Source organism: Felis catus, chromosome C2 (assembly GCF_018350175.1).
Source record: "Felis catus isolate Fca126 chromosome C2, F.catus_Fca126_mat1.0, whole genome shotgun sequence".
NCBI classification, from domain to species: domain Eukaryota; kingdom Metazoa; phylum Chordata; class Mammalia; order Carnivora; family Felidae; genus Felis; species Felis catus.
This window is the reverse complement of record NC_058376.1, coordinates 11365022-11386805: the sequence shown is the minus strand read 5'-3', so window position 1 is coordinate 11386805 and position 21784 is coordinate 11365022. Positions and strand designations below refer to the sequence as shown.

General features: G+C 47.1%; 1 protein-coding gene and 1 long non-coding RNA gene across 2 annotated transcripts; one reads left to right on the top strand and one right to left on the bottom strand.

Moving 5' to 3' along the window:
* Positions 1–7713: 7713 nt before the first annotated feature.
* On the top strand, positions 7714–13363 carry LOC111556349. The gene is made up of 3 exons (XR_002735792.2): positions 7714–8182; positions 9477–9807; positions 11081–13363. It is a non-coding gene; the product is annotated as an uncharacterized LOC111556349 (long non-coding RNA).
* A 5989-nt stretch (positions 13364–19352) lies between these two features.
* LOC111562337 (ATP synthase subunit ATP5MJ, mitochondrial-like) lies at positions 19353–20091 on the bottom strand. The gene is given in 2 exon segments (XM_045036412.1): positions 19353–20046; positions 20048–20091. Coding segments are annotated over 2 exon segments (171 nt in total). The 3' UTR covers positions 19353–19919.
* Between the last annotated feature and the right edge of the window lie 1693 nt (positions 20092–21784).

Sequence of the window (21784 nt, the reverse complement as noted above, 5' to 3'; positions counted from 1 at the left end):
ATCATTATGAGCAATGCAAAGACAAGCAAAAACCCGTGTGTCCCTGGGTCCTCAAGAAATGTATAGCCTGGTCATAACCAAACTTGACAATCGTCCAAGGCATCGTAGCTGGCAGAGCTTTGCTATGCTTATTATCCGTTCAAAGCCTCACAACTAACAACCTTGAGAGGCAGGTCTGGCAAGAGCTCTTATCCCTATATCCAATAAGAAGTAACTTGTGCAAATATCATGCTATTAGTTGGAATCAGAAGTTGGGTCGTCAGAAGACGCTGTGCTTGGCTCTCTGAGGAGGTGGGGCCAGACATAGGGGGGTGAAGGTGCTCATGGGGTTCACTTTTGGGGGACCCAGAAAAACTTCATGAAGGATGTGGCATCTGAGAAAGGCCTTAGCTAAAACCTGAGGGAGAATTAGAAGGTTTCGAATTGTAGGTGACGATTATGTGCAAAGGGCTGTTAACTAGAAGGGTCTCTGAGCCCAGGGTGCACCCAAGCTGCACAGCCCTTGGGTGACATGGTTTCCTCACCAGATCTGTATCACCCGTCACCACAGTCTGAATGTTTGTGCTGCCCCCACATTCATATGTTCAAATGCTATTGGCCAATTTGACGGCATTGGGAGGTGGGGCCTTAGCCAGGTGATTAGGTCACGAGGATGGGGCCTTCATGAATGGGATTAGTGCCCTTACACGAGAGACCCCCGTGAGCTCCCTTGCCCTTTCCACTGAGAAGTCTGCAACCCACCAGAGAGCCCTCGCCTGACCATGCTCACACCCTGATCTTGGCCTCCATCCTCCATAACTGTGAGAAAAAAGCTTCTGTTGGTCTGTTGTTGATGAGCCACCCAGTCTGGTATTTTGTCACGCTAGCCCAGATGGATTAAGGCACCCATTGTCACCTGTGTCCTACTCATTCTCTCCAGCTCCACGCCATCTGTTCAAAAATAGAAACGCTTACAGCTTTCTCTCCACTGGGGCTCAAGTCCAGCCCTTGAGACCAGGAGAACCAATCGTCTACACCCTCCTCCCTCAACAAAATTCTCCCCACAGCCTTGGCACGTATCGATTAATGCAACTTCCATCTCCGATGGAAGAGCTCGGTGCTGCTCCCCATTGCTTCCCCACGCCTCATCTCGTCTGCTTCTGAGAAGAGCTTCCTTCTGGGCGGGGCAGATCCTGCTGCTGCCATTACAGAGTGGTGGCAAGGAGCCCGTGTGACTTGCCCACGGCCCCACAGTTGGCAAGCCTGAGTGAGACTGAGCTTTCCTGCATTCAAGCTCGGGTCTCACTTCCCTGTGTGGTGTGGCCTCTGGGCGGAGGTAACTTCTCGAGAGATTATGCATCCGATGTCCTTGCAGAAGAAGCCTCCATGGAGGCCGCTGGATTTGCAGAATGACAGGGAGAGGGCTGGCTCTGCAAAGAACATGGGAATTTCCAGGAGGATAGGGATCTGCATTTCTCCCAGGAGTGATTTCTCTGGGGGAGAAGGTGGTGCCTGCTGTTTAACCTCAGATGAGACGGTTGTGTCTTGTATTTAAAACCGAGAAGGGGCGCCTGGCCGGCTCAGTTGGTTAAGCGTCCGACTTCGGCTCAGGTCCTGATCTTGTGGATTGTGAGTTCGGGTCCCGCATCGGGCTCTCCGCCCAGGGCTCTCTGCCCAGGGCAGAGCTTGCTTCAGATCCTCTGTCTCCCTGTCTCTCTGCCTCTCCCCTCCACCCCACCTCAAAAGATAAATAAACATAAAAAAACACAAACCAAGAAGAACGATAAGGCTTGTGGAAATAAGCAATTGCCTGAGCTGAGGATCAGTCATGGAGTCATTTGTCGACTCTCCCCCGGACCGTTCCTTAAACAGGTTTATTGTTTCTCCTGTTTAAAGCAAAGCCCTTTTGGCATCACTTCTTTCCATGTAAGCACGGGCTCAGGTGGCAGGCAGATGCTTCAGGTGGCCGAGGGGCCGGCCTGATGACACGTGGGCGTGTCTGCCATATGACCTTTACGGGGGGAGCAAGACGGGGTCCGGCGCCAGCGGCCGCTGACCTCACCATGACCTGGAGCTGAGAGCATGGAGCCTGAGCCCACAGACCCCAAGTGATCTGTGAGGAGCCGGGGACACACAGGCCGGCCAGCCCAGCAGGCTGAGAAGAGGTGCGGTCCTTCTCTCTGACACCTCCCCTGTGGCAGCAGGGGGACTTTGGACTTTGGAGCATCACCCGGACCAGACGCTAGGTCCAAGCGCCTGGGGTGCCGGACCCCGGGGAGCTGAAGGGCCTTGCTGACCCAGGCTGCGCACCAGGTGTTGTCCATACACTGAGGCGCCTCCCAAGTTTCTCAAGGGCAAGTTTCAAGTACATGTTGAGTGTTGTGATGAACGGAAAAACTAATTTTGATGTTTTATTAGTAAATCTTCATTCAATAGATCCTCACGTGCCACATGCTAACATTTAACATATGCAGAAGAACCTGGGGATAAATGAAGTGATTTGACCCTGTGGGGGCTAAATTGCGTTCCCTCTCCAAATCCACATGGGAAAGCCCTAACCCCCAGTAGCTCAGAATGTGACCGTATTTGGAGACGGGGCCCTTAAAGAGGTGATTCTGTTAAAAATTAAGGCTGTAGGAGGCTTGATTCGACCCAACTGGTGTCCTCGCCAGAAGAGGTGATTAGAACACAGAGAGAGGCACAAAGAATATGAGGACAAGGCCAGAAGACGGCCAACCATCAGCCAAGGAGAGAGGCCTCAGAAGACTATGTTGACACCTTGATCTTGGGCCTCCAGCCTCCACAACCGTGAGAAGATAAATGTCCATTGTTTAAGTTCCCGAGTCTGTGGTATTTTGTTACGGCCGCCCAAGAGGGCTTACAGATATTCAAAGGGATTGTCCTACTTGGAAAGGTTGTTGAGCACTATTTCTGCTTTGGGCCATGTGTGGAGTTCGGGAGGCCCGTGTGGAGGCTGGAGAAGCTCACTGGTTGGTCAGCTTCGCTCCACCCCCAGGTATCCATGTGACAGACCTGGGCATTGACGCTCTGTGTTGAGAGGCTTGCTCCTAGCTGGCGTATCCATTGGGCTTTTGTGGCAAGCCAAGCTCACAGAGCTAAACAGAAGGCTTCAGACAGGACAGAAGGAAGTGAAGACTGTAGCCAGAACCCCAGCCAAACACCGCGCACCCAGTCTGGACACGGGTCCTGCTGGCTCTGCCCTCCTTGTGGATGTCTCAGTGGCTGCTGCTGGACGGCTTCTTGTGGGGCCTGCTTCTCACCATCGCTGCCTCCGAGTCAGACCCTGGATGGGCTGAGCCCAGGCCACGTGCTTGAGCCCTCACAGAAAGACTGGCCAGGAAAAGGAAGTAGTCAGCATTTTCAAATTCGGCACTGGAACATTCTAGATGGCTCCCACGAGATCCGTCTGTAAGATGGAGCGTTCCCCACATGCAGGGATGCTGGGCAGCCAAGATAATCACAAATGGCCTCTAAAATTGGGAAGTCTGTGTGTGTGTGTGTGTGTGTGTGTGTGTGTGTGTGTGCGCCCGTGAGTACCTACAGACCGGGGCTGGAAATGACCTCAGAGGAGCAGGTAGCGAAGAGATTGAATTTAGGAGTCGTACAGATGGGTCTGAGTATCAGCAACCTTATATGTTAACTCTCGATCCTAACAATACACGACCTGCTTGAGCTTCAGGTTTCTCATCTATAAAACGTGGGTGATAATGTTGACCTTGTAGAATGAGAGGCATCAGTAGTGGTAGTAGAAATATCATGATAGTCATGTGACAAATCTATCCTGGACTCCGAGCCTAACTGCAAGGTCTGATTAGACTGACCTTGCAGTTTTTCACCTGTCTCCCTGCCCACAGGTGGTCAAGTCATCTTTTTCACCTGTGTCCTGACAGACCCCCTCGGAACGCAGGTGCCTTAAAGAGGACGAACCTAAGCTCCAAGTGTAAGCTTTTTATTGCTGTTTTATCCTATGTCATGATAGGCTTGTTGGCTGTCCCCCAAGTCCTTTATGGCTCTAACCTTCAGAAAAAGAAGTAGAAGGCGGAGGAAACGAAAAGCTAAGATAAAATAAAACAGTCGGGTTTCCCACTGGAATTTGCAAGGAGGTGGAGTTTACGAGCGGGAGGGCTGGTGGGGTGGCTCAGTGGCTGGGTTTTTATTAGCCACCAGGCCAGTTACGAGGGGGTCACTGGAGCTTGTTGACATGAAATCATTACAGGGTGGACAGTGAGACACAGACTGACCCAACGTGTGTGGAACCCTTTCAAATGGGGTTTTGTTAACCACAGTGCCTCGATACCTTTTATAGAAAGATATTGCTGCTGATAGTGATCCCGGGGCCACGTAACCATCAAGGAAATATCGGATCCTGGTCAATAGATTTTTACCGTGAAGTGCATTTCATTGTGTTCTAATTCTTGGAAACTGACAGACGGATGAGTGATGTAAACGGCGATTCTCTATCAACCACAATGTTGAACGGAACAGAATACTCTGTTCTTCCACCTACTCAAATGGCTACCTGATTAATAGTAATAACTAATAGTTACCCATAACATTTGTACAGAAGACTCCTTTTTTTTTTTTTTTTTTTTTTTACCTGGGGTAAAAATAAGTACATAGTCAATTTCTGGATTGCATCCCATTGGGAAGCATTTACCTAAGCTCCAGACTAGTATATTTGTGCCAAAATTCCTAATCAAGATAGGGTGATGTGATGAATAGGTATTTATAGAAGGCGGCTTTCATTCTAGCACCCACCTTGGGCTTCTTGAGCAGCAGGCCAAAGGATGATCAGGTCATATCTACTTTTGGGCAGGAAGCTCCTGAAATGATTGATTTACCCAGATGTGGGGTTGTGGGCCCTCTTGCTCCTTCTGTTATGTTTGACTTAGTCATGCCATGGACATGTGGAAGTAGGGGGAGAAGACAGTCTTTTGGGGACTGGAGAGAGCTGGGCAGAGGAGGTGGATTTAGAGCAATAAAGCTTGAAAGACTGATCCGCATAGCCAACAGATATCCATGGAGCATCTGCTGCGGGATATACAACAGGGCACAGAATGGACACCACCCCTGCCCTCATGGTAGGTATGTGGTTTTCAGGTGACTCCAGGCCACAAGAAGGAAAGCTGAGGAAGACGGAGGAGAGACTGAGTTGTGTCAAGTGGGCTTTTCTCATTTGTACATTTATTTAATTCGTCCAGCATATACTGATCACCCACCCCGGGCGGGTTTTGTGCAAGACACTGGGGATACAGACATGACCAACCGCCCTCTCCAGCACCTGGGGAGTTGGAAGGAGGTGCGGATATTCCAGGACAATATGTCTGAGTTCTGGCAGAGGCAGGCTTAGAGGAAGAGGATGCACACCCTGCTAGAGAAGGTACAGGACAATTCCTGGAAAGGGGAGATGGTAGAGGTCTCCATCTTGAAAGCTGAACGAGAACATGCCAGATGGCACAGGGAGGACAGGAGGATTCCAGGAAGAGGGAAAGGAAGCCATGAATGGGGGAGGGGGCCCAAGTAGAAAGCTCTTAGGTGGGGGAGGGCAGATGGTGGAGAGCCTTGATGGGAAACCCGGTTTTAATTTACGTCTGAGACATGATAGGGGCCACAGCCAGGTTCAGGGAGCGACTCAGTGAAAATTACATATGAGGTTGATGACGTCTATGTGCTTGTTCGCGATCAGGTCCTTAAACAGGGAATGCCTGTTAGCAAAATAATTAAGGTCCTTAAGAGTCAGGACCATAATTTGTTGGATTTTTGAAGACGTAGTGGTTGGAGAACAATAGTTTAATGAAAATACTGACTGAGTTTAGGACTGCCAAGAAATTCGAGAGTCTACACCTCACTAATAAAAGTGAAACGAAAATACATTCTTTTTTGAAGAAAACTAACACTAAGGCAGTGATGACTATAATTAATCAGAAATCCTTTGTCCACAGACCATCCTGGCTGACAGCAAGAGATTAAACATTGCCCTAATTGGGAAGGAAATTATTAATGGCTGCTACTTACTTGTCGTGATTTATCGCCAGTGTCTGGGGAGGAGTTGGGGTTGGGGGGAGACGCAGAGAGGTGCAGGTGCAATGGCTTTGACGAGCATCAGTGACACCCCGCCTTTCTCCTTTCTCTTCTCCCATTGTGTTTTCCAAAGTGGACTGGAGAAACTGGACTCCACACCCAGGTGAGCTGAGGGAGGAGCAGGGAGCTGTGGGAGATGGGACAAGAAGAGCAGTTCAAATTCTTTATGTGAATTCTGTGTGTGTTGGTATGGTTTTACCCCCGTTTTACCTCTTTTGATTGAGTGAGCGTGGAGCCCGGAAGCCTCTGTGGGATATTGCCTCAGAGCCTTGGTTCTAGCCTCAGCAGGCATCAGAATCCCTCAAACAAGAGCTTGAAAATTGCACCTCCCTGGCCCCATGCCACCCCCTGTCCTGGGCATTCTGTTTACCCACCTGTGGAGGGGAAATACAAAATCTGTATTTTGTAAAGTTCCACGGGAGGTTCGGATGGCTCACCTGGGTTGAGGCGTTGACTTGGGGGCTCAATTTGTGTTCTCTGGGCTTCTATTTTATTTATTTATTTTTTAAATGTTTAGTTTTGAGAGAGAGAGAGAGAGAGAGCGAGAGCACGCGCACACCAGGTAAGGTCAGAGAGAGAGGGAGACAGAGGATCCCAAGCGGCTTTGTGCTGACAGCAGAGACCCTGATGTGGGGCTTGAACTCACAAACTATGAGATTGTGAGCTGAACCAAAGTCCAACCCTTAACCGACTGTCCAACACTTAACCGACGGAGCTACCCAGGTGCCCCTGGGGTTCTACTTTAAAGATTTTTTAATTTTATATTTTTTAAAGTTTTTAAAAAATGTTTACTTTTGAGAGAGAGAGAGAGAGAGAGAGAGATGCAATGTGGGTGAGGGGCAGAGAGAGAGGGGGACAGAGGATAGGAAGCGGGCTCTGCACTGACAGCAGACGGCCCGACGTGGGGCTTGAACTCACGCACTGTGAAATCATGACCTGGAGCCGAAGTTTGACAGAGACTGAGCCAACCAGGCACCCCTGGGGTTCTATCTTAAATTGTAAATAGCCCTGGGAAGGTGGAGTTGCTCTGGACTTTTCATGGCTTTGAGCAAACTGCTTTGACTAGGCTGCCTTTCCAGACATGCAGTACGATTGGTGTGCCTTCGTGGTGTGGGGTGTGGGAGTTCAGGGGAAGGCTCTGAACGAATGTTCTAGAAGGGGGTTGGAGCATGGCCTCATTGGATGCCTTGAGGCAATTAAGAAGGGTACAAGGTAGAGAAGACCTAGGTGTTAAGAGAGGCTTCCAGGAGAGAGAAGAGAAGGCACGAACGCCTCCAGCTTCTGCGGCTTTGCTGTGCAGGACCACGCCCTGGCGTGGAGCTCGCTTATCTCCAGCCTCTCCCCTTCCCTGTGGTGGGTGGGGCAGACCAGCCTGCTGAGGAAATACCTAGAAATGACCTATGGAGCAACTGTTAAGACTGGTACTTTTCCACTCCATATGTTGATGTGTGCTTCTAAGATCCCCAATATGTACTCCTGCATAGTCTTGAGGAGTGCTGGGGCTCCCCAGAGGGACGTTCAAGCTCGGGCCGCATCCCATAATGGTGGTTCTTGGACTCTGTAGAGGTCACCACAGAAGGGTTTCTTTGTCATTTGCCATCGCCATTTGTCCTCAGTCTAGTGTCTGCCCCTCTTGGGCGATTTCTGATGGTGGGATATGTTTTCCACTGGGGCCTACGCTTACCACCTGCCTCCCAGTTTTCCCGTCGCCTTCAGAAGCTAGTTATTTTTACAAAGGAGCACTCCTCCCTCCAACCCAATCTTAAATACAGTTTTGGAACAAGGAGCCTGCCTCCTCTAAGGTAACGGCCGCTCTCCTGTACCAGCTGCTGTCACTTCCTTCACATGAGTGGACACGTGTTTCCTCTCCTGGTTCCTCTTTATTTCCCTGCCCTTCCCCCTCTGTGGGGATGAGGGCAGGCGGGGCTCCTCGCCCCAGGTGCTGCGTATCTGATCAGTGCCCTAGAACCGACTGGCGGAAGATTCTGACCGGGTCTTCCTACAAAGTCTCCACCAGCATCTGGAGGTTTGGGCTGCAAGACAAAGGCTGGTTCCCCATCCATCAGCTTTCTCGGTGTCTTCTCTTCCTGGGGTCAGACTGGTATGTATCGCTTCCGTGTTGGCCAATTCCGGACGTAGCCTGTGCTACGTAGGGGTCCGGAGGGAGACAAAAGGAAAAGGGACGCCCACTTCAGGAAGAGATTTAAACAAGATAAAATTTTCTCTTTCTCACGGAATCATCTGAGAATAAGCAGTCTAACGGCCCTTAGCGTCAGGGACGGAACCCAAGATGTGGCCTACACGAAGCCGGAGGTTTGGCCCTGCTGCAACACCGTCCCCTCAGCGAGCACCATTGGCTGCTGTCTCGGCCTCGGTTTAAAGCTCTGTTGGCTCACCCCGACCTGAGTCCTAGGTATTTTGTGCCTGCTCCTTCTCTAGACTGGGATGTCCTTGAAAGAGGCCACCACAACCCTCTGCTTTCCTTCTGGCCCCTTCCCCCATCCATCCCCAGCAGAAGCCGTTGTGAACCTCGGAAAGCCTAAGCGACATTACTCACGATTCACATTACTCCCCTGCTCTGTGCCCTCCCATGGCTTTGCCTGAGGCCTCGAGTAAAATCCATACTTGTCACCGTAGGGCCCCTAATGACTCCCAACATCATCCCTTCCTACTTTCCCCTCCCCTCACTCACCACTCTCCGGCCATGTTGGCCTCTCCCATCCCGCCAAGCTCACTCTGTTCTTCTCCTTAACACGCTCTTCCCTGGACCTCCATGTGGCCGGCTGCTCCTTGTTATTCATTCCACAGTCCCAACGTTATCTCTTCTGGAAAGCCTTCCAGACCACCTTTCTAAGTGGACTTCCCCATCCCAGCATAATTCTGTGCCCTGTTACCCTGTTTGAATGTCTTCATAGCATTTAGGATTATTAGAATGATCTGTTTGATTTGTGTTCCTGTTTGCCTTCTGTCCGTTCATTACCCACCCCCACCTCCCACCCACTAGACTGTAAACTCTATGAGACACTCTATGATTGAGTCACCTTGTGTCTCCAGTACCTAGAACTCCAGCGTGCAGGGATGGGAGGCACTTGGCTATGAACCAGGTGAATCCTGAATGTTTCACAGCACTAAGCTCAGTTTGCTCATTTAACAAAGCTTTCGAAATGATTCTTATTTCAACCAAAATGCGAATACAGTTTTGGGTCTTCTCCAGAGAAACTAACTCACGGAGCGGCCTTGCAAAAACATGACACATGTGACAGAAATAGCTGGACCCCAGATTGCACGTGTGGGGGCGCAGGCGGGGTCCTGGGCTATGGGAATGTTTGCCAGTCCAATTTAAGGTGTGCGTAAAAAGTGCAGAATAAGCTTTTGCTTGTACCCCCTGTACCAAGGTCCTCTCTGGTGCCTAGTGGAAACGCGTCAGTCCTGGATTTCTGCCTTGCTCCAGCCTCCTAATACCCATGAGGAGATAGCAGCTCTCAGCACCTGGCCCAGGCTCTCCATGAAATCCTGGCATGGCAACCAGATGTGGGATGCCAGGCCGCCACCCAGGGAGGCGAGAGAGCTTCAGTGGAGGAGACCGGTGCTGACAGAGGGGACTAGAAGCACGCCAGGGAACAGCTGGAGCGCGGGACGGAGGCAGCGGGGAACAGACCTGCGTCTCCATCAAGGTTTCAAGCCATCCTCTGACATCGCTCGTCAGGGATTTTACCGCTCTCCCAGGTCTGTGTGATTCACCGCGATCCAGCTGGCAAGGTGAAGGGGCAAGGGGGTGTTTCCCCCATACTACATCTTCACCAGGCTCACAAAGGTGGTCCCGGGGCTCCTCTGGGTGGTCTTGGGCGGGTAGAGGTTAGCATCCAAGTCCCGAGTCAGACTGAGTCTACTTTCAGAGCGCGTTTTCCACCGATGGTGTACATTTCCATGAAAAAGCCCTAAGTGAGCATTGAAACAGAGCCACGATGAAGGTTATTCGCCCAGACACAAACTCCCAAGATATATTTTGTGTGCTGGGGAAGGAGCGGCCCCCAAAGGCTGAACAAAGGCGACTCAGGAGCTCAGCATGTAGGTGGTTTTTGTGGTTTTGGCTTCACCGAAAGTTCCAGAGACGGGGAGGTTTGGCGATGACTGTGAGGGCATCTGGTGTGGATCACTCTTTTGGTCCAGTTGAATTGAATCCACCAAGCAGGAGCCATGTACCTGCGCCGTGCCAAGCACCGTGTTAGGTGTTGTTGGTGGACAGGAGGCCTGTCAAAGTCTGTCCTCCTGGACCTTATTATTCGGTGCGGGATGCAAACAAGAGTTGCCCTGGTAGCGATGTGATCACAGAGGGCGGCAGCTGCCTCTTTCTCGTCCAGACCCAGAGATTTAGAGTCCCGAGGCCCAGTTCAAGTTCCCAACCCACCAACCTCTAGCTGTTGAACTTTGGGCCACTTACTGAATATTTTTAAGCCTTAGCTTGCTCGGCTATAATATTAGGAAATGACATCTGCCCTGTCCACGTCATGGGTCGTTAGGAGGGCCTGATGAGATAATTTACCTGCAAGTCTTTTTGAGCTCATAAGGAGACCTTTGAATTGTTATTGGGACGACCAAGAACTTGGTTGCGGAAGATTTCAACGCTATTCTCTCACTGTTCACTGTTACGTTATTAACGCTACTTATTATTAATAAGATGTGAAAATCTGAAAAAGCTATCAACATGCATTGTCCAGGATAGGTGCCACTGGCCACACGTGGCCTTGGAGCACCTGAAATAAGGCGAGTCTGAATGTGAACTTGGTAAAAAAAAAAAAAAAAAAAAAAAAGAGAGAGAGAGAGAGAAAAGAATGTAAGCTATCTCATAATTTTTTATATTGATTACATGTTCACACGATAATATTTTGGATATATTGGGTTAAACTAAATAGGTGATTAGAATTAATTTAATTCCTTTTGTAGTGCAGCTACTAGAAAGTTTTAAATGACATACATGGCTCCCATGATATTTTTACAGGACGCGCAGCTATTGAGGCTCTTTGGAAACTTTGTTCTGCCCACAAGTACTCACGGACATTCACACGCTTTCAGAGGTCGTGTAGACGCCCTTAGAGTCCCATTTGTGACTATTTTAAAGGTCGCTTTTTATTTACACCGAAAATACGTATAAGAACTGTTTCTGTGAAATTAGGTCACAGTCAGCGAGAACCAAGAGACTTACATTCCTCCGTGCAGGAAACAGTTTCATCATCACTGCCATCAAAGACGCTGCATGGAAGGTCAGCTCTGGACTGTGTGTAGAGCGCTCCGATCGAGATCGTTAGATCTCTGCAGATAGGCGGCTAACGCGTCACTACAAATGTGGGTAGAAGGAGGACACCCTAGAGTTTCACGAATGAAGAGATTTTCTGAGGATCAAGCCAGCGGCCACGCTTCCCTCCCATCCCCGGATCTGTCTCCGCCCACCGCAAAGAAGCCAAAGGAAAAGGAAGAGCCATCCTTTTGCTGTGCCTCTCTCGCTGGGTTCCCCTTCACATTCTCTGAGGAATTATCTATGCCTATTTTATCAGTGGAGAAAAGGAGGCTCAGAACGGCCCAGAAACTTGCCAGCCGTCACATGGGTAGAAGCCAACTGAGAAGCAAATGCTTTCCAGAGTTGGGCCGCGTCTGGGAGGTACTACCTTTAAACATGGAGTCGACTGCGACCTAACGAGACCCAAGGAGTCTGCTGGCTGGCCTGGTCCCCAAGCAGAAGCAGATCACTGCCCAACTTCTACGTGTGGGACGACCCGTGGCAACATAAAGGGCAAACACACAAGGAAGTCTTTCTTTCTGAGAATGTTTCCACTGCAGTTAGGTTAGAAAATGATCCGGGGAAGATATAAACTAGCTCTTTCATTTAGCAAAATAAAATGCCTCTCCACTTGGTAATCTGGGTGGTGGAAGTCCCAGCCAGAGTCTTGGTTTTTAAAGGTTTTGTTTAATTTGCCACCCCCACACCTCTCCTCCCACCGCCTCGCATCAGGCTGGACAAGAAGAAAGGGGACAGTGGCCTGGCAGATGCCTCCGTGTGGTATGTCCTTGCAGAATAGCTTCAGCGGCACTTTGTATCAAATAACCAGGGGAAAAAAGGGAAGTGGAGGTGATGGGAGGTGTCTGCATTTCCTGGGGTTTTGTTCCAGTTTTAATGAATAAGGATAATGCATAGAGTGTCTCCATTTCCAGAGCTGTGTTTTTTTCCTTAAACACTGCCGCTCTTCATGGGGAAGGAATGAGACATTCCTGACACATGATTTGGCAGGTCTCAATCATAAATGATCCAATATTGGCTTTCAGAATCCCGTTCCAGATTTGGCCCAGACTCCAAACCCTGTCCAGGCACCAGCTAGATGAGTACCTCTGGGCCTGGGCGGGGTGCCAGCCACACTTTGAATAACATTTGTGGGATCTCCCCAGGGGTTCTGGTGAGGAAGGCAGTGATTTGTTGTCCGGATGGCTTTTCCCTCCTTGGAAAAGAGCACACGGAATGAAAGTGCATGAAGGACATCAGGTGTCCCCACAGGAGTTTCATAAAAGCAAAGACACAGAGGAGCCACCATGCAGGGACCAAGTGAGGAACGTTTTGTCCCCGCCCTAAGGGACTTGCCCTCAATCAGCTAATCCCACTATGGTGCGGCTGGTGGCACCTGTCAAGTTAAAAAGTGAAATCTACCAAACTTATTTGTCTTTGGGGGTGGGGCTGTGTCTTTTCCTGAGTGGTGCCCCGTCCGGCATTTCTCAAAACATGATCTAGAGACTCGTCTGCATTAGAATCGAGGGGATCTAGTTCAATGGCGGATTTTTGGTCTCCTAATCACCTACTGAGTATGTGCGAACTAGAGCCAAGAATTTGCTTCACAGCAACCTGCCAGGCAATCCTGATACACCCCAAAGTTGTGAGCCATTGGCTATAAAAAATCCTTCACATATTTTTAATCCATCGCAGCACCTCGTGGCGGTGGAGAGTAAGACTGGCTTCGTTTTGCTGATGGCCATGTGAATTTGTTTCACTGCGTGTCTACTTACTGTAGGGAAAGTTTGAACTGTTAAAGACGGGGGCTACTTTAAGCCTTTGCTCTTGCCGATTGATACATGTGTCTTGTCCTTTTGCAGTTATGGTTATCATCTGCCCACCAACAGTATTTCTAAGAAGCTGCTTCTCTGTGTCTTCTGGGAAGAATGTATCCTTCAATAAATGTGATTGCAGCCTGTTGATAAAAGCAAAAGAAAAATAATAAAACCCACTTTGTTGAACTTCTCATTTTTCTGAGGCCAACAATTTTTAAGTGATAAAAAAGCAGTTTAGTGAAACTGTTTAAAATCTTCCATGAATATATATGTACTTGTGTATTCATATACTGATTCCTGTGTGTTTGATCACTCAAGAGTTGCCCGGTCCTCAATGATAATGCTTTCTGGAATTTACACTGTGCATAAATCTGGACTGATGTCTGTTGCTGAAAGGACACTGATATTAGATCAGTGTAGCAAGGAGTCAGAGTACTGATCATTTTTGGATAAATTTGGGTGGATCCAAATTGCTTTATTTTAGGATCAAGTGAAGCTTTTAGTTTTAAACTTCCTAGTTTAAAACTATCTGGGTAACTTAGGCAAAATCTATTACATTGGACAGCAGTAAAAGCAAACCCACTCCCAAAGTAACAAGTGGACCTTAAACCAAATAGTTCTTAGTTACTATAAAACCACCCTAGCTCTCTAAATGCCCTAAGCCACTGCATCTAGGAACCACATGGAGTCAGTTAGACCAGATGCAGATGCCAATATTAATTGACAGCCACAATATCTTTCTTTTTATGAACATTGGCATCATCTAGCCATCAAGGAAGCTCTCTTTGTAGTTCATCTAGTTAACCTAGAGATACCAGGATGACCCATGACACATCATAGTGAGCAAACGTCATTGCTTCTTTCACTGTGTGGGCATGGAGAGCCTTCAAAGTGTGTAGCCAAAAAATTTGTTTTAGAGGAGATTCATATAATGATTTTGCTGGTGCTGTCGGGCCTGAAGGTCATATGAAGTTCAGCTGAGCTTCTCTGGATCATTCTCTCAGGTCCCCTTAAGACTTCCCTACCCGATCATAGAAATAGGGATCCACCTTGCTCAGCAACTTGCTCCTAATAAACACTAACTGTTATGATATAAAATAAGGAGAAAATATGCAAAGCGCTTTCAAAGCATACGTGTGTGAGTGTGAGGGGATGCATGTGTGTGTCCTTTTCTTGATCTGGATGGGAATGAAAACAACTCAGGTCTTAAGACATTGCAGAGTTTAATCCAGAAAGCAAAATCCACTCAAAGTATTTTAAATAGAGGATATTTAATAGAGGAAATTGGTTAAGCAGCTGATGAAATCTCCAAGAAGCCAAACAGAGGGCAGGGAAGGAATCCAGAAGTCAGCAACAGTGGGAAGCCACTAATTCCTTAGACTGGGGAGTCGGAGGGAGGAGGGGTGTTACCAGAGCTGAGAGTCTGGTCACCCAACAACCCTAGTGGGCATGGCTGGTGGGCACTGGGAGCCAGGCAGGAGATGCAGTCCTCGCTGAGATGCCCCGTGAGGCAGAGAGAGAAGGGGAGAGATACTCTGATTTCTCCCTTCTTCCCACCCTTCAATCTCCTGCCAATGCTGCCCCTTTGCTAAACTCGCCTAGAACCCTGGAAAACACAATCTGCAGGGGTCAGTTTCTCTGTGATCAGTGCAAGGCAAGGAGGAAGGATGGGTTTCACCCACACACTGCCTCATTAGAAATAGGACTGACTCCTTGCTGTCAAATATGGAACTCATGGAAGTATGGAAATTCTGGCTGATTGCCTTGACCACCTACCGTAGGGCATCTTTTCACCTGAACTCTATAGTTGCTTGAGTGTGATAAGCCATGATCATCAAAACACAGATAAGGCAGGGCGCCTGGGTGGCTCAGTCAGTTAAGCATCCGACTTCAGCTCAGGTCATGATCTCGTGGTCCATGAGTTCGAGCCCCACATCAGGCTCTGTGCTGACAGCTCAGAGCCTGGAGCCTGTTTCAGATTCTGTGTCTCCCTCTCTCTGACCCTCCCCCGTTCATGCTGTCTCTCCCTGTCTCAAAAATAAATAAACATTAAAAAAAAAACCACAGATAAGGCAAGTGTAGACCTTTATTAGAAACCCTTGTGCTTGGCCATCTACCTGCTGTGACTGCCTGGGGCAGTGTAGGGATTCTGATAGAGGTTAGAAATGGAACTAGAAGCCCTTTGAAAGCCACGAAGAAGGGAACAATACCTTCCAGAATTCCTCCTCTGGAATGGTCTTGTGGAACTAGATGGACACTCTTTATTAAGCTATCCTGGTTCCTTCTAAGGAAAAATTCATGCATTTGAATAGTTGTGCTATCCTATACCATGCAGCTAATAGATTGATTCAATATGGCCACGAGAATATAAACATCATTATTAGAATAACAATCCACGAATAAAATGCATCCTTAATGGGAAGACCATTCATGTCGAGAACTGTAAGTAGCTTTGTTGTGCTTTCCATTTTCTATATGGCTCCCCTCATCTGCCTACATACAGTAATCAGTCTGGAATCCCACCTACTTAATGGCATGATTTGGCCTTCTCAAAACATAAACTTTATGTTTTAAAGTAGTTTTAGATTTACAGAGAAATTGTAAAGATTGGACAGAGAGGTCCCATATACCCCACACCCACTTCTGTCTCTTATTAACATCTTTTGTTAATATGATACATTTGTTACAATTAATAAACCAATATGGATAGACTATTAATAATTAAAGCCTATACTTTATTAAGATTTTCTGGATTTTTTTTCTGATGTCTTTTTTTTTCTCTTCCAGGATTCAATCCAGGATACCACATTTAGTCATTGTGTCTCCCTAGGCTCTTCTTGGCTGTGACAGTTTCTCAAACTTCCTTGGTTTTTGATGACCTTGACAGTTTTGAGAATACTTGCCAGTTATTTTGTAGAATGCTCCTCAATTGGAATTTACCTGATTTTTTTTTTTCTCACGATTAGACTGGGACCGTGGGCTTTGGGGAGGAAGAACACAAAGGCGAAGTGTCATTTTTACCAAGTCGTATCCAGGGCACGTAGCATTGACTTGACTTATCTTGTTGGTGTTGACCTCAATCACCTGGCTGGGAGAGTATTTGTCAGATTTCACCGTAAAGTTATTTTTTCCCCTCTCTCTCCATGTTGTCCTCTCTGGAAGGAAGTCACTATGTAAAGCCCACTCTTAAGGAGTAGGAAGTTATGCCCTACAGCCTTGAGAGTTGGAATATCTACACAATTGATAGGAGATTCTTCTGCTTTGGCGATTTGTCTGTTCTTTCTATTTATTCAATCAGTTATTAATATCACTACGAGCTCATGGATATTGATTTTATTTTTTGGATTATAATCCAATAATACTTTATTTTGTTGTTCAAATTGCTCTAGTTTTAATCAATGGAAACTTTTCCCATTGGATCCTGTGTCCCTTTAACAAACCCCCCTTCATTGTGAAGTTGTTTTTCTTCTTTTCTGGGGGAGGGCTTCCTTAGTTTCTGGCGCTACAACATGTCTCAGGTTCATCTTGTATATTTTCTGCTCCAGTCCTAGAATCAGCCATTTCTCCAAGGATCACTGGATCCTTATATTGGAGTACAGTTTAAGAAACCAAGATCTAGGTGCTAGATATGCTCAGTTTGACTGGTTTTCATCCATCCGCCCTTTTCCTAAACATATGCTTTTTTCCCAGTGCCAACTTTGGACAAGACTGGATCAGATGAGACAAATGAAATACAAATAATTCTATTAATCCATGGTCCAAGAGAGGTGCTGCCTAAGGGGTATGAATAGAGCTCCATGGTAACTTGAAGGTGGAAGGAGACTTCCAACTGGAGATATGTATCACAAACGTCTTTGTTCTTGATTCTAGACTTTATCTCCTGTCTTGTAGGTCCATATCTTAGTAGCTCTGTTCATATCTACCCTTCTGTATGAGGGTCTTTAATATTAGCCTGACCTGAGTTTGAATTCTGGCTCTGCCACTTATTAGCTGTATGACCTGGAGTGAGTGTCTCAACTGCACTGAACCTCAACCTCAGTTTCTTCATCTGCAAATTGGGGATGGTGATGCTAACAGGAAGAGGCCTTTGGGAAGACTAAGGAGAAGACAGGCGGCACAGTCAGGCCTAGAAAATGCTGGCAAACAAAATAGTAATGACAGCTAGTGTCTTTCCTAGGGTAACATTGCCTTGGAATAGCAGCTGGTTCCTAGGCCAGAGGTGCAGAAGAGGCTGTATTTAATGTAACTTGTAAAGGGTAGAACCAAAGAAGGAACTGTGGAATGGCCTGGCTCTGGGGGTAATAGTCAGGCATGTCCTGCAGATGACATTGCTTTTGCGAAGTAAACCATAAACAATCAGGGTCTTGGGGCCACCTGGTATTTGGTAGCTCAGCACAAGCTCTAGCATGAGGAGGCATCTGCTGCTGCAAAAACAAAAACAAAAACAAACCAAAAAAAAAAAAAAACCCAACATGAGTCATGCTCATCAAAATGGATTAGCACAGCCTCTGACAACAACATCTGCCTGATGTTCCAGAAGGGATCTTCATGCTAGGCTTCCCCACTATAGAGCTGCTCCCTTAGACAGTGACAATGCACCTAACAAATGGTTTTCTGTTCTGTTCTCCTATAGGAATTAAACTAAACCCCTTCAGAGAGGCTTGAGATCTTTTAAAAGCAGAGGAAACATAGATGTCAGGAACTTTCCCATGGGTTAGGTGCATCTCAGAAGTCCTAAAACAGAGCCTAATGTGAAGGTTGTAGTTGTCCCGTTTGGCAGGGTTTTTTCTGATGCCCAAGGTGGGTGTGGCCGTCCCATTTGACAGTTTTCTTCCACGTGAGAGGCAGTGATGCTCAAGGTGTGGTCCCTGGACCAACAGCAGCAGCAACAGCATCCAGAAACTTGTTAGAAACACAAATTCTTGGGTCCCATCCCAGATCTACTGAATCAGAAACTCTGGAGGTGAGCCCTGCCTCCCTCCTTTGCCCATTACAATCTATGTTTTAACAAGCTCTCCAAGTGATTCAGATGCCAACTAAAGTTTAAGAACTATTGATCAAAAGGAGGCGGAACTTTTCAAAACTTTCCACTTTCAACCTACAGGTAGGTTGAAACTCCAAGCAACTTAAGAGACTGAGTGTCTCTGTGTATGGCATTAATTAGGTGCAGATTGAATATTTATTGGATGAACGAGCTATAAACTACCGACATTGACAGGACCAAGTGCTGGCCAGAATGTGGAGTGATAGAAACTCTCATTTATTGCTGGTTGCAATGCAAAATGGTACGGCAATTTTGGAAGTCAGTTTGACAGTTTCTTATAAAACTAATATACTCTTAGCATACAACCCAGCAATTGTGCTCCTTGGCGTTTCCCCAAAGAAGTTGAAAACTTATGTTCATATAATAACCTGCACACGGGTGTTTATAGCAGCTTTATTCATAATTGCCAAAAAGTAGAAGCAAGCAAGATATCCTTCAGGAGTTGAATGGATAAGCAAACTGTGGTGCATATAGACAGTAGAATATATTCAGTGATAAAAAGAAATGAGCTATTAAGCCATGAAAAGACAGAAAAAACTTAAATGCATATTGCTAAGTCAAGAAAGTCAATCTGAGAAGGCTACATACTGACTCCAACTGTGTGACATTCTGGAAAAGGCAAAACTATGGAGACAGTAAAATGGTTGTCGAGGGTTTGGGGGAGGGGGGAGGAGTCAGATGGAACACAGGGGATTTTTAGGGCAGTGAAACTACTCTGTATGATACTACAATGGTGGATATATGTCATTATACATTTGTTCAAACCCATAGAATGTACTACACAAAGAATGAATCCTAATGTAAACTATAGACTTCAGTTAATAATAATGTGTAAATATTGGCTCATCAATCATAACAAATGTACCACCCCAATGCGAGATGCTACCACTCAGCCTTATTAACCCACACATTGGGGTCAGCCCACTAGGTACATATGTAAACTGATTTAAAAGTATCTTGTTTCCTTGGAAGTGTAGGCTCTTCTGTCCCTTCTTGAAAGAAGAGGGGTCTTCTTTCCAAGAAGAAAGAGGAAGAAGAGGGGTCTTTCTAGCTCCTACATGCAGTGGTGCAAAGACCTCTGGATGGAATTGTTACTGTCTCTTTTGTGAAATTCCAGATCCTTGGGGAATGACTTGGGAAATTGGTGGATGCATTTTGATAGTTGGATTGTTTTGGCAGATGAAAGTCTTGGATACTGCTCCTCGTGGAGTGACTCAGCTGTCCTGAAGAAGTTTGGTGTTTCCCTTAAGACGATGAGGAGAAGCTTGTCTGTGACATAACCACACTTCACATGCGTAGAAACCTTCCAAGAATATTAACCATGTGGCTCTTCTAATCTTTTTTCCCCCTGTTTAACAGATATCGATTGAATGTCAGAAGTGTGGCTGCCTAGCTCTGATCCCCAACATCTATGGTAATCGAGATATTCATTCTTCAGTTCCTTAGGTTTTCCAATGAGGAGATGGCTCGGTGAGATTCTGACTGTACCTGCTATGTCACAAAGATCTATTCACAGTAGGACAGGCACACGGGGGGCGCTGACAGAGGAACATGGGCACAGGCAGTGGTGCCTCCCCCAGGTGCATGTATTCATGCCACCTTCTACAAGTGCACCGCAATGCCCATTCCCATCTCACAGAGCTTGCGGAAATTGACAGCCAGGCTGACGGTCCGACCGCCCGATGCGCGCTCCAGGTAAAGCTGGTTAATGACGACCTAGAGCAGGTGCATGACTCAAAGCTTTCAAAGCTTTACTTCTTTTATCAGCAGTCCTGATTTTAAAAACAACAAAGCCCGTCAACCCCATTCCTACCCAAATCTCCTCGCAAACTTGGCCTCATGGGAATCCAAACCTTTTAAACAAGACTTTGAAGCATCTCGACGCAAGACCGCTAGCTCAGGCCGCCCGGACCTGCCTGGCCAACGACTCGGAAAGCTGGCTCTTCTGATCTTAAAGAATGCATACTGCCTTAGCAGTTTTGGCAAAGAGGTTCGCTAGAGAAACAGGGGAAAGTGCGGCATCATTTTTTTTATTTATTTATTTTTTTCAGGATTGAAATGGATCCAGCCCAAATTCTATATTTTTAGCCCGAGTTGATCCTACGGTAGTTCTGGCTAATGAGATGAACGTAGATGTGGTGAGGTGGGGCTTCCAGGAAAGCTCTTTAAAAGGTGGAGTGAGGGGAATAAATTAGCACGTACCTTGGTCCTCTGTCCTTCCCTGTTTTCTGCTTGGAATGCCGATACAATGCTGGAGGTAGCGTTGACATCTTGCAGCCACGAGGTAACAACGAACCAAGGATAGGAAAGCAGAAAGACAGAAGAAACCACAGTTCTAGATGGTGTGGTGCAGTTATCTACCAGTCGTGAACTTCTTACCACTGGATTTTTCACACTAGAAAAAAAAACCCCACTTAATTTGTTTAAGTTGATATTTTGGGAGTTTCTGTTACTTGCAGTCAAATGAGACATCTAACTGAATCACGGATATTTTCAGTCTCTCCCAGTGGTAGAGGTTTGGCAGCCCTAGTGATATTTTCTGCTCAGTGACCTTGGATATACTGCCTTACAAACTTTGGACACAACGATAGTTCCTACCGATGTATTGTTTTAAGGATTACTTGAAATAATACATTTTAGCACAGTGCCTGGTACATATTAAGAACCGAAAACATGGTGGTACAAAACCAGATTGCCTCTCACTACAGACACAGGGTTCATGGTCATGTGCAAGAACTTTTGAAAACAGAGTGGGATATGGCAATGTTGTGCCTTGGACGCTTTGAATATTATATTATACTCCTGGATTTCACTGTCACATCAAAGTCAAGGTCACTTCTGGCACCTAGGTGGCTCAGTCGGTTAAGCATCTGACTTCGGCTTGTGAGTTTGAGCCCCGCGTCAGTCTCTGTGCTGACGGCTCAGAGTCTAGAGCCTGCTTCGGATTCTCTCTCTGCCCCTCCCCCGCTCTCTCCCAACTCTCTCTCTCAAATATAAAGAAACATTAAAAAAAAAAAAAGTCATGGCCACCTGATACCAAGTGAATCTGCCCAGGCCTAACCACAGACCATTATTCAGTGCCTTGGCCCCCTTGTAGGGGATGATGCCCACAGGTCACTCTAGGGAAACTACTCCCACCCAACATACAGCCCCTCACAGAGCCGGACAGTTATATGGACAGAATAGGCTATGATTCGTGCCCTGGAGGCCATCCCCTTGGACTCTGGCGATTGCACCAGAAGTAGACAAACAACCTGAAAGGACTCATTCCGTAGGCTGGCCAGAGGCCTAGCAAGGATCCTACTGGGAAAACTCTTCCCAGGAGGGGCAGTGGCTGGAGAAACACACCAGCCTGCTGGCTGGTCACCCCCCATAAGGGACCTCAGCACCGCCTGGCAAGCTGATTCTGTGTCGCAGATCCCTACAGTCTCCCACCCTTGGAGATGACCGTTCTGAATGTTCTTATCTCTCCTCAGAACTTCCTCCCCTTCTTGTTATCATCTGCAGATAGTGCTTCTGATTTGAGTGGGGGAAAAAAAAAAGGACTGTATCATTCTCCCGGAACTGAAT